Genomic DNA, 13,777 nt, shown 5'->3' on the forward strand with positions numbered 1-13,777 from the left:
CCTCTTTCTCTCCTTCCTTCTTGCCTCCCTCCTTCAAATGAAGTCATGAATGAAGTGAGTAGACTGAGAGGCAGGGTCTAGTTAAGCTAGAATCCTAGAATCAAACAATCAGTGTACCACCTTTTGCCTGCTTATTGGAGAACAGTAAAAAATAATAATTCTCCTAAGTCTATATGGAAATATGGATGATAAAAAAATGTCTGTAATCAATTGATTTTGGAATGAAATGCCATCAAGAACTGATATAGCCAAAGAAGTATGCTCAGTAGCACTACTTGATATATTATCAAATCAATCACTTCAGCTTATTTTAATTATAAAAATATGCATAATTTGGCTTTCACATATTTTCTTAAAGGTAATTTCATTCTAAGCAGCTATTTTTTAGCAAATCACTCCCAAAAGCCATGGTATTTCATAAAATTTACGCTCAAGTAATGTATCTTGTGATACTTTTATATGTACAACTGCCCAGTTGGCAGTCATCTCACACAATTTTGAGTGCCACAGATGAATTTCGAAGAAATAATATCGTGTACCTTTTCTTGTCAGTCTGCTGTTGTAACAAGTTATCAGCAATTTTAATACTCTTCACTAATGAGAACCTGCTTGCATCCTTTAAATCCTAAACTATGTGGTTAATCCCTTGATTGATCTAAATTCTTTTATCTTATTGTCACATGGAATGGGAGAAACTAAAATCTATCTAGGAGGAACTAGTGAGTATTGTAAGCAGAGAATTTGTATTGATATGCAATATGCACTTAAAATTGTCTATTCAATTGATAATCTCAACTCACTTCTAGTAAGACTAAAGTTTTTTTCCTTGTAAAATCTTACAGACAGAAATGCTCAATCTTTTTACATGTTCCCGTAGAGATAATTCGTCTTAAATGAAGGAGAATAACATGTGAATCAACACAGAGCTGTGACCCAAAGCTTAGTAGAGCTTCACAGGCACAGTATGAGTCTTCCTATCTAAATACATCCAAACAACTTTGTCACTCTGACAAGTAGACTGACCTGAAAACAAGAATTTAATTTCAGTAAACACAGTCGTCTTTTTTTTTTTTTTTTTAATTTTTATTTTTATTTATCTCCATGTAGGGGAAGAACTGAGATATTTAGAACATTTTCAAGAGATATTAAGGAGGGAGGCTGATAAAGAATTACCCTCCAATCCAAGTGCTGAGGACAGTCACTTTGAAAGTGATAGACCCAGGCTCAGCTACCTGCTGAAGCAAAAAGTGAGAGATTTAAGCTTATGTCTCTTTAATTTGCACTGACCACAAAGACAGGTGTACCTCCATCTGCCAGGATTTGATTAGAAATTCTACTTTGGAACTGAAAAAAAAAAAAATCATTACTAAACTTTTATTGAAAAGAGTTGCATTTTTGTGAAAAGATTTGGTTTTACCAACTCAACATTTTCTGATAAAAAATGTTTTGTCAAAATTATTCTTACCACATCTTTCTGAAAGAGACAAGAAGACAACTTATTATGACATTATTTAAAAGATATCTATTCTTTTGCTTCCCATTTGGCATCAGAATCATCATAGAAAAATTGGTGTGATTCTGCAACGTTGGAAAGGTATCAGAGTTTCCGAGAATGACATTTTAGTTTATGGGAAATCTCATAAAGGATGTTATCTAAGTTTAAAAGTAGCTTAGAAGAAAGCTAAGGTGGCTGGACTGCAATTAAACTAAAGGAAATGTATGCTGTGACAGGCTCAGCTCTTGCCATATTTAAGCCTGTAATGGCTTTGCAATTAGGTGGAAAGTCTAATGATTCAGAAGCTCTCTCTTAAAATTATATTGAAACTAAAACTGACAAGACAGAAAGGGAAGAATACTGTATAGAAAAGCTTCATCCAGCACCACAGTTAATCATAAGGCAGGAGAAATCATGTATGAAGACATCACTGAAAAGTTCTATCTAAAAAAGTTCCTTTAACTCTAATTTTTATCACTTCTGAAGTTTGAAGAACATCCACATCAATCAAAACTTGTACAGTTCTGCTGCATCTAAACTTTTCAGAAGAGCCATTAAAAGTACGCAAGATTTTTACTCAATCTGTTCTCAAATTCAATACTTCTTATGACCTCCTTAAAATATTGTTTTAGAAAAATAGATCTAACATAAATCACAAAGATTTTTGCATATGAGAGGGCATTTTGGTTATATCGGGTCATGTGTTTTTTGTTTGGTTGGTTGCTTGGTTGGTTTGGTATGGTTTGTGTTTTTTATGGGGGTGGGGGAGGGTTGCAGAAGGAACAATTCTGTATAATTTTAACCAACACAGGTAACTCAAAGTTCATGTCATACTAGGTGCCAACATTAAACATGCTCAAAAGAGAGTCTATGGACATACAGGCATTTACAACAGACTTGAAGTGTCATGTTAGTTTCATGTTTGCAATGTTCATGTAATAAATAAAGACATTATTAATGTTCTTTCTGTCTGACAAAGATGGCTTATGCAGCTGATGAGATTTAAAAACCCATTGTGGATAAGCATCAGAAAAGCCCCTAATGATGAGGGCTGGCAGCTTGTCAATGAATTCTACTGATTGCCTTAATTCATGATGACACAGAAAATGTGTTTGGGTTTCATTTTTACTGTCCTGCTAACCTCAGCACTGGAATAAAAATGAAGTAAAATATTTGTTAGTGTTCTTGTAAACAAATACATTGCTTCCCCATTAGAAGACAAGGCCATTATTTTTAAAATTTTGCGCATCATTTTTCCAGTCCAGTAGCTCCAATTTTATTAACAAATGGTGTGGGTCACCCTATTCCAAATTGAAAGCAATTCTATTCAACTGGAGATAATATCGAAGGCTTTGGGCATGATGGAAATAGTGAAGCTCTACAGGGGAACATCAAAAGGATATCTTAAAAGAAACCTGCAAAATCAATATTCGCAGCCTGAGGCATGAGTTGACCAGCCTCTTGCTAGTGTGCCCAACAGGAGACAGAACCAAACTGCCCTAGGCATAGAGACCTTTCTGGGGTAGTGATGAACCAGTTCTAATGAGCTGAACACTTTGAGGAATTGTTACTTATTAAAGCTTTGTAAATCAAATGTGTATGCCAAATTAGCATGTACAGCTGAGCCATTCTGTCTTCCCGCTTACACTATATATTCAACAGGTTTCGATATTACATAGTATCCATTTCTATAAAGAAGAAAGATAATGCTGTTTATTTACCAAATCATGGAATCACAGGTTTAGATTGGAATGGACCTCCTGAGAGCATCCTGTCCAACTCGCCTGCTCAAGCAGGGTAAGCTAAAGCAGCTTACTCAGGATCATGTCCAATTGGGTTTTGAATATCTCCACAGATGTAGAACTCCACAGCTTCTCTGGGCAAAATTAATGAAAGACAGTCTCTTGCAGCTTCTTACATCCACCCATTCAGTTGCCACAACATCCACGGGATCCACAGGCAGTTGATTCTACCATCTCATTCTGCTGCTACACCAGGTCCCCACCCCTCATCCACACCAAGACCTGCTCTAAAAATCCCAGACTCAACTTATTGAGGCAGAGGTGTGGGGTGGTTCCTGCTGCTCCCCATCAGGCCTGGGGCCAGTGGTGCGGGGCCATGGGAGCGTGGCAAAGCATGGTGTGTCTGTGTCCCCACTCCCTACAGAGGTTCCTGTGCTAGGCATGAAGAGCTGCTATAGTTTATATGCAGGTGTGGTTTATATGCAGAAGTGCCATGCATAAACACTACATAATACTGCTCAACTTGGATTGTAATGGAGAATTGCAGTAAAGAAGAAATTGAGTTCTCATTTCATAGAACTTGCAGATTTTGAAGGTTAAAAAATGAAGGTGTACGGGAGAAGGCAAACAATTTTGGCACAAGGGAAAAGTATTTTTTGTAAGAAAAATGGCATTTCCAGAAAGCTCAATTTCCTAATTAGGTGCCTCTTAATAAAAGAAAACAAACTTGGTCTGGATAGAATGAAGAAGAATGTGAATCTGAAGAAAGGGAGAGTTCAGACGAGTGAACAACAGTGTATTAATTGTTGTATTTCTTTGATCTTGTCAGAAAACGTATTGTGAATATTAATATAACATTTTTGTTTGGTGAAACCTGTCCTAAATGCATCCATTCAGAAAAAAAAAAAATCTATGAATTGGGTGGAAACTGATTCAAAGTCAGAAAGTCAATGTCATGGGTTATCTCATTTTATGCAATGTGATACAAAATTTGTCATGAATGTTGCACACTCACACTAGGTATTATCCAATCCACAGACAAAGCATGGGAGCTAAGACCAAGTAAATCAAAGTTTTGTGATATCAATCTTCTTCAATGGCCTGTCTTTTTTATAATTAAGCACATCATACAGTCATTGTTAAAATTACAGAAACCATCCTGGGATCAGGCTAGAAAAGATTGGTCTCCTCTCAAGGTGAGTACCCACATAAATAGTTAGCTACAGAACCAGTTTCACTTTTATACTTTCTCCTTCTGCCCTGTGAGTCTTGATTTATTATATGTATGGTGACACTTTTTCAACATGGGGATTTTAAGTGCCCCATTATAGAACCATTGATTGATGCAGATTTGCCTGAAGCAGAGAAGAGAACTGAACTGAGCTCCTATACATCCTGAACAAATACTGTAATGACTAGGATGCCTTGAGGACATGGCGTGGCATCTGCCCTACCACCATCACTTTGTTTTCCCCTAAACATAACACTTAGAATTATAGGCAACTACCTACTAGCTGGGATGAAGACCCAAATGAATAGAAAAATAGTCCTAATGACGGGACAGGAGTAATCCTTGTCCTCAGCATTTTCTAGTGGCTATCAACTAGATATTTCTTAAGCTTCATCCATGTGCTGACTTGATGTTTAGATCCTGTGCTGAAGTGCCTAGCCTTCATCATGCCATCTAAAAGGATAAATTTTGCTCAAAGTCTTAGATGATAATTACTTTAAAAAGAGGCATGACAGCATCTAATGTGCATCACTTTATTTTATTTTATTTTATTTTTTTTTTTGGCATTATTCAATTACTTTTTAAAGAATAATTGCAGCTAGTAAAGACCTCTAGAGATTATGTAGTCCAACCTGCCTGCTCAAAGTGCACTAGAAAGAGCACTCAAAGGGCTCAGAGAGTATCAACTACAGCACCCTGCTAAGGACGTTGTCCAGACATGTTTTGACTGTCTCCAAGGATGGAGACTCCAAAATGACCTGGTACAACCTGTTCCAGCATATGCTAATCCTCACAGGAAAATATCTTTTCTTACATTTAAGTGGAACTTCCTGTATTTGTGCCTTTTGTCACTTGCCCTTTCACTGTATATTACGGAGAAGAGTCTGTCCCCCCCAACATGACCCATTGGTAAGAACCCCCTTGTTCTTTCTCTTTTTGATGATAAACAATCCCAACTCTCTCAGCTTGTCTTTGTACAGCAGATGCTCTGATTCCTTTGTTCCACTGTGTCCAATATGTCTATGTCTGTCATACAGAAGAGATGGTCATATCTCTCTTGCTTTCTCTCGTACTACCTCTTGTGGCAGCCCAGCTGTCTCACTAGTGCTGAGGTGAAGAATCACCTCCCTCAACCTCCTAGTGATGCTCTGCCTAATGCAATCCTAGGAGGCTACTGGCTTGCTTTCTTGCAAGAGCACATTGCTGGTTTGTGGTTACCTTCATGTCCACCAGGACTTCCAGGTCCTTTTCTGCAAAGCTGCTTTCCAGATGGTTGGCCCCCAGTCCATGCTGATGCATGGCATTATTCCTCCCCAGGTGCAGGATCTTGCACTTCCTATTTTTGAGCTTCATGAGCTTAGTGTTCTGTAAAAGATAAACATAGTATCCAAAGCCATCCTTCATCATGGACTTAATTTTACAGGATGCACACAGGAGCAACACGTTCAGAATCAAATCGGTTCTTACATGTTTTACGGAAAAAAAGTCCCTTTTGTAATTCAGAATTCCCTGCATCCATGCCATCTCTTCTGCTCCTCACCTCCCTAACCCCCCCCCCCCAAAAAAACTACAAACAAAACAAACAAACAAAAAAAACAACTAACAAACAAAAAGCCACAAACACAAATCAACACAGCCAAAAATCCCACAGGAAAAATGATTTTACCATCAAGCTCTGTAGTAAATCACTAATCCACCTTCGGAGCCTTCCAAAAAAAAAAAATTTAAAAAAAATTGACAGTTTGTCTGCTTCTCAAAAAAAGTCCACCAGGATACAGTTTGTACACTTATTATTTACTGTACACTGATAGCTTCTAATTTCCACTCAGGAAGGTGCTGATTTGTTTGAGAGCTTTCCTGGTTACACAATGTTAGATGCTTTCTGAAATGCAGTGTAATGATACAAGAAACATTATTTCATTCTACTCTGAAGAGCTAGTAGCTGAATTGGCAAATGGGAATTGGCAAACAAACCACATTGTCTGTAAGTCTTGTCAGATCTAGATGAAAATTTTAGCTTTTATATCTGCAGCTTTTCTTAGTTTGTCAAGAATCTTCTTTTCTGGGGAAACTCCCATCTATTCACTGATAAACCACATTGCTGCATGGTGAATTTAATCATTCAAGTACCAGCTTAGTCACATACTCACTTCCCTATCATTGACATGAGTTCTTCACAATGTATTAGTAAAATGTTTGTGCCTTGCTTTATTTTCAAACAGAACATTTCATCATATAGCTCAAAATACTTTACAGAGAAATCGTTAAACATTCATGGTTCCAGCAAAAACTGAGGAAATAAGACATTGAAACGATTGCCAGATAGCTGCTCAGAAAACTTACTGGCTTAGTTATCAACAGGAAGAAGTGACCCAGTACTCTACCTCCAGACAATACCACCTCTTTCTTCTCCTGTCTTGGTGAGATTTCGAGCAAATGCCAGGGAGAAACAGTTAGCCACATATGCCCTTACATCTCTGGTGGGTATTAGAGCATCAAAAGAAACAATCACTGTTTGGAGCACATGTCCTGAAAGACATATGCCAGGGTCATGCAGTTGATGAAATAATTATTTCTCTCAAATAGGTAGTTGCTGAGTGTACAGGATGTAAAGGATATACATCTCTCTCTCCTGTTGAACTCAATGCAGGGAAACTATCTCCTACAGGACTGAAAAATACCAAGGAGTGAATGAGGGTTTTTTTGTTTATTTTTGTGAGCTTACTCATATATCACACAGGTATTAAAAAGTGAGTTATCACAAATTTTGGTAGGTCATGCAAGGAAAACATATAAAAAGGAATTAGAACAGCAACAACAACAAAAGACAAAATGGAATAAATTATCAAAAAGTCTGTTTATTCTGTCCTTACTTAAAATCTAATGACAAAGAATTTTATTAATGGCTATGTATTAAAAGCAGATTTTCCTGGACACTTTGGAACAGGTATTGAATTCAATGTCCCTTTCACGTTAATACATTAAATGAAACTAGACCTTACCCACAACAGATTTGATTAATCTATATTTGATTAATTTATATAATCTCCAAGACAGAAATTTGCTCCCAGTTAGTTATGATTTCATATCCCTATTATTCTTTATCTACTTACTGAAATGAAAGTAATTTGCTATATTTGGATTTATTTCAGTTTTGTTTGCCATTTCATGTCCAGCTTTTTTTAATCCTAATATTTAAAAATAACTCACCTTCCTAAATTACCCCTGTATGCAAGTTAGTTATTTCTGTTCTTGCTGTCAAATCCAGTCTGTTGCATCACTGTAGCTCAGTTAATGACTCACTTCTAAATGATTTGGTAATTTGCTAAACTCCAGACAATTTCAATAATAGCATTCTAGATACCCCAAATTTTTTTCTGAACCAGTGAAGGTTGCTAAGTTACAGAAACGTACTTATCTACCACATCAGTTGTAGGCACTTCAGTGCAAAGAAACAATCTTACACACCCACATCATAAAAATAAACATTTTATTAGTATGTGCTATAAGGAGATGTATTTTATTATAACCCAATCTTAGTTCTGACATTTGGGCTGTGTTTTATTTTGCATATCAACATTTACTACTTTTTTTTTTTCCTAAGTATTTTAAGGATCTAAATGAGAACATAGCATTTTTGCAAAACTTCATTTAATTTTTTGGTTATTTAGAGCTAGGTTTTCTTGAAAAAAATGGCACATTTTGATAGAATATTTTATTGGTGTCAAGATTTTCCTAAAAACTATACACTTGGCTTTGACACAAAGTGAAATTAAAATGGATCTTAAGTGTTTCTACTTCAGACATTTCCTGGAATTTAATGTAAATTTTATAAATAGTATTTGGTCAGAATGATAATGTGGATGTTGTGACGACACATCAGTTGTACAGACAGATAAAAACATGTTTTGTATTGGCAGTGTATTTCCACTATCACTATCTTGTTTTTTAAATGTTTTTAAATTCATCTTTGCAAATAACTGGGTAATTGTTTAACACAGCTGCAGTGAACAACTTTACATATTTTGTTTTACAGGGTGAGGGTTTCCCGTGACTTATGAAAGTATTAATGTTTAATTGGAAACACGTACAGTTTTTCAAACTATATATAGCATGTCATTAGCAAGCAATTGGAATATTATAAAAAAAAAATAATGGCTACAAGAAAAATACTGCCAACCAGTAGCTTGAGTCTGTTACAGAAAGATCAGTGAAAAGGCACAGTCTAGGAGTGATACATCATATCTAGAGGTCTGTAATAACCAGCAAAAGCACTCATCAGTGAGAGCATCTGGCATATATGCGATATAATGCAGTAAGCAATATGACCTAACTTTGGTCACTGAAAGAATGAGTTGTCAATAGCTTCCCTCTAAATATATGTTTAGAGAATTGTGGGCAGCTCTCAAGGACCTTACCATAACTGCCCTTGAAAAAAAACTGTTGCATGAAAATGTATCAAAATCTCTCTCTACGTTTTTTTTTTTAGTACCCTGTAAATAAAGGCTTTTACTAAAGTACTGCGTGAGAACTAAGTTCCTGATTCAGTAGTTTCTGATGTATGCAGTTCTTAGCCATTTAGACTCAAACATGATTCCTGTTATTGAAAGACTGAACTCAGTCTCTAAATTATAACTTGACAATGAAATCAGCATGCATCTACACACTCTATCCTCCTTCCTCTTTCTTTGCCACAAACACAATAATTTTCTGCCTAATAGGAACTAATAGGAACTAATAACATTCCCTATTAAATCAACGTACAGGCATAAAAATACATATATAACATAAAATCACTGAAGTATGTGTTTAAGCCTTTTTTTTTTTCCAAACATGGCTTAAGATTGGTAAAAACAAAGATAGCAAATCTTCTCACAAAAATCTAACTAAAAATATTAGTTTTCTTTAACTATAAATCTGTATCATCTTCCAGTCTCCCCTGATCCCTTCTTCTCAAAGAAGATGGAAAAACATTGCAATTCCCTTGCAGTTTTTCTGATACTTGTTATGGTTGTTAAAGAGATGCTATGTATTGTCAGAGAAAGACATACAGGCTTTTAACAACATTGTTGTAAATGTAAATGCTTAAATAAAGTTGGAGTACTTGCTTTCTCAGTATTATGCTCCAATGCCTTTCCTCTGAAAATTCTTGTGAGATAAAATAACAAGTGATGGTACATTGCTGTTTTTTTATTTCATTCATGTTTGTAACATTGGAAAGAAAAAGTTTTGACGCTATTTTTTTACATCCATTTGTCTTACATTTCCCACAACTTTAACACATCTAAACAATAGTTTCTGTTCAGAAATTATTCTGTTCTTTCTTTAAAATCAACATTTAGAATCAACTAAAGCATTTTACCTGAAGCTAAAACTCAATTATTGGCATATATATTATTGGTTGGTAATTAAGTGCACTGAATCGCTAACATGGATGAAAGTTTACCCACTTTTTACTTAAAACTTCTCTTATCAAAGTAAATGAACAAACTCAGAAATAATGGGAGGTCTCTGTAGGATCTGAAAAATGTTACTTTCCCTCTACACTCTAAGTGCTCTATGCTAACTGAATGCCAGGATTTATCCTCTGAGACTGCACCTGTAATAGAGGTCGACATCACTGCACGTGCTTTCCAGGTCTGACATTCTAGCAGAAAGCAGTGGTGCGTATACACATCATGGACAAACTGCCTGGCACACAGATACAACATACAACAGACTTCAAACGATGCTTGTTTCAAGTCGATAGAAACATTTTGCTTGTGATTTCGGTTGGAGCAATGGCACACCCTATCTTAATAAATAGCATAACTATTATTTTAATTTCCTTTTAGATATTAACTCTGCCAACAGCAATGGTAGAACAAGAGATCTGTGTCCCTGATTGTATGGGAATAAATCTGGTTTCTGATGAGCTTATTTCTCTTTGATATACAGCCTTTAACGTGGGTTTCTGTTTTCCTATTCAAGGTTCGTCTGCTTTCAGACATCTGTCTGTGGGTTTAATCATTGTTTCTACATCTCTGCACACTCAAAGGTCTGAATACTGGGACTTTGTTGGAAGAAGAGGTAGTGTCTGAAAACCCCAGGAAGAGCTTCCTTTTAAAGAAGGCATCACACATTTTCCTTCAAAATCACCACCGGTGGGGTGATGCCACCCCATGTCACCACGTCAGGAAATATGCAAGCAAATTAATTTAAGGTCACATCCTGCCACTCTTTCACCAAGCAGAATTTTAGTCTGTGAGTAATGTCCCTCTACAGTGAGGTACTTCTCAATACAATATAGTGAAGAAAAGCCAGACCATTACTGGGGCTCAAAGCATACACCTTCCTAACAAAGCAGCTGTGACATAAATTTATTTTTACAGAGTTTTAAGGATTATCTTGCTTTTGACAAACAAATCAGAAAGTAATATGACTCACATAAAACTATTACAGGTGGATGTGAATAGAAACACAAAGGCCCCAGCTCACTAATCCTTGTTTTCAGTGAGTGGTACCTTACTTTCTGAGTAGCTGGGTAGTTCTCAGCGAGCAGAACTAACCTGGTCTCAAGTGAACCATGGCAACTTTCAGAACTAGCAAAGCAATACTTTCATTTCTGCATCAGGCTTCAGGCTTTATTTAGGTGAACAAAAATCATGACTCCCACTCCTCAGACTGAAAGCTGGATGTACTTCCAGGGGAAATCCTCTTGTATAACCATGACTTAATGGGTAAAATGTAAGATTTACTTTATAAAATTCTATGGACTATACCGAAAGGTATAGAAGCCTGTATACAGTTGTAGCTATGCCCTGTGGCTCTAAAGTCTATTAATCTATACGCCATGTCATATGTCTCTTGTCAAGCTACTTGTGCTTTTCTCCTTTCTGCAATAGTTAAAATATATCATTCAGCAGTATGCTCAATACATGCAGGTCTAATGGAAATCAAATTTCTTTTCTTATACACAGAAAATGGCTTAATTTACATGTTAGTCCTGGAATTGCTGTGAACAGTAGCACATCATGCTGAGACATTTTTGTTGCTTAATACTTATTTACATCTGTTCTGAGAACAGGAAATTTGAAAGTCCAGTTCTTTGAAAAAACTCATTATGCAATAGTACTTTACAACATCAAATTGAAGTAATACTTGAGGATACCAAAGGAGGTATGGAATTTATATTGACTTACAAAGAAAATCTAGTGTCTAAGTAGGGATTGAAGGTGTTACAAAGATTTAGTCTCTAAATACAAAATAATAATAAAATGCTCTTTTAAATGGTGCGGAGGTGGAGAATAAAGCTTATCATGTTACCTTAATGTTACATTCTGATTTTTAACTGTAATAGAAATTTCCACTGAAAATAAGGGGAAGGAAAGCCACATGTTGCACATATACCAAAGTGATAGCTACAGCTTTATCTCTGTGAAGCACACTTGAACACGTGAGCTTACTGCCCTACCAGTTAAGGATGCAGACCATTCTGGTAGATAATCAGACCTGAAATCAAAGTGACCACATTGATGATGTCCTCATGATGCAAAAGTGAACTTTGCTCTAAGTGTCCGGTCAAGTGCGGCCGTACTAAAATAAATAAATAATAATCCCTACAGTTCTGTCTTGTAAATAACGCACCACTCATACAATTAGAGGTCCATATATTTAAGCAGTAAACAATCAGACAAACCTGGGGCTATCAGAGGAACATGGATCTACTTTTTAACACTATTTTCATTATGCATGCAAAACACCAGAGGATGTGGCTGAGATATTTTGTGCCCAACTCCTCTTCCACTCTGCCAACCCCACCTGCACCCTGAGGTGACTCCCTTGCGCAGAACTTCAAATACTAACTCGAGGACATCGCCATGGTGACTCCAAATGGAAAAGCTCAACGACCTGGTCCCTCTGAACACCCTTTATTATTACCCTGAAGGCTACTGAGCACCGGTGGACCTCCTAGACCGGGTTTCACACCGATGCATCCCTCCGCTGCCCTGGGGCACGGCGGGGCGTCGAGCCGCGGAGGTGAGGGGGAGAGAAGAGACCCCGGGCCCCTTCCCTTCCAGACACCGTCTTAGGGCTCTGAGGGCTCCCCCATTTCCCTCCTCGGGGAAGGCCGCGGGGAGACGCCGGGCCGGGATGGCTCCGGTGGCGGAGCCGAGGGAAGGGCGGCTCCATGCGCTCTTCACCTGTGGGCGTGACCGCCCTCCTCCTCCTCCTCCGCCTCCTCCTTCGTTTTACTTGAAGGGCCGGCGCTGCTCGAGCTGCAGAGCCTGCGAGCGGAGACGGTGGCTGCGGAGAGGAGGACGCTCACCCGCCGACCCTTGTAAAGTGTCCGGCCGGGCGCCCCCAGCGCAGGAGCAGCTGAAGGGGGGAGCTCAGGCTGGGCTCGCCACTGGGGGAACGCAGCGCTCGTCTCTGCCGCCGTCCTCCCCTTCATCCTCCTCCTCCTCCGGGGGATCGCCCTCGGCCCTCCGCGGAGCCGCCCGGCGGAGCCGTGCCCCGCCGGAGGGCGGCGGCGGGCGCCCAGGTGCCCTCGGCTCTCCACGACCATGGCGCTGTGCGCCGTGAGGCGGTGGGCGCCCTAAAGCGGCGGTGGGGCGGGGGAGGCTGCCCCTCACGGCCCCGCCTCGGCCCAGGGCCCTCCTGAGGAGGTTTCCCTCTCCTGGGGGAAGAAAAGCTAGCGGGACAACTTGTGGAAATTAACAAGGAGGAGGAGGAGGGGAAAAAAAAAAAAAAGCTTTTCTGTGGGACATCCTCAAAGCTCAGCATCACGCCGGGTGTCTGAGTTTGTATAAAGCCTGCCACGCTTGTGAACATCGCCACAGCGGCAGGAGGAAAGCCTGGCTGTGGCCGCTGCACCGAAGTCCTGCGTGCTTCAGAGGTGCCTTGGCTTTCTGGCTGGAAGATGCTTCCTGCAGCAGGACCGTGTTGCTGCTGAGGACCTGAAGCAGGGCCGTGTTGCTCCTGAGGGGCTGTGGAAGATGCCTGCTTTTGGGATTACGCGTGGAGAAAGGCCATCGGTCAAGGGGAGAGCTGGCTGGTGAAACTGTCTGACTTTCTCCCCCTCTGGGGAAGTGGCTTCAATGGCTCCAGCTCCCAGGAGAAGCAGTAGGAAAGATGCCAACGCCTTGCCAAGCATGTCCTCAACTTTCTGGGCTATCATGATCCTGGCCAGTCTACTAATCGCTTACTGCAGTAAGTACATATTTGTCCTGGTGCTTTTCCTGGACATAAATCCACGCCCTTCCTGTCTGAGGTGATGCTTCTGGCAGAGGCCGAGGTCTGAGGCTGGCAGACGTAGGTACTGTGCCT

The 13,777-nt window shown here is 39.2% G+C and overlaps 1 protein-coding gene across 7 annotated transcripts in view; it reads left to right on the plus strand.

The window, feature by feature from the left end:
• The first annotated feature begins 12,721 nt into the window (after positions 1 to 12,721).
• TAFA5 (TAFA chemokine like family member 5) overlaps positions 12,722 to 13,777 on the plus strand; it is a 438,585-nt gene continuing 437,529 nt past the window's right edge. For 2 of the 7 annotated variants that reach the window (XR_010828482.1, XR_010828483.1), the window contains exon 1: positions 12,752 to 13,660. Coding sequence is in view for 3 of the 7 variants with exons in the window: in XM_048049024.2 (XP_047904981.1) it covers positions 13,549 to 13,660 (112 nt within the window). In the remaining 4 variants the exon portion in view is untranslated. Of the gene's footprint in view, positions 13,661 to 13,777 lie in introns of all 7 variants that reach the window. The other 5 variants (XM_048049024.2, XM_048049020.2, XR_010828484.1 and 2 more) reach the window with 5 other exon arrangements.

The sequence above is a fragment of the Anser cygnoides genome, chromosome 1 (genome assembly GCF_040182565.1).
Source record: "Anser cygnoides isolate HZ-2024a breed goose chromosome 1, Taihu_goose_T2T_genome, whole genome shotgun sequence".
Classification (NCBI taxonomy): domain Eukaryota; kingdom Metazoa; phylum Chordata; class Aves; order Anseriformes; family Anatidae; genus Anser; species Anser cygnoides.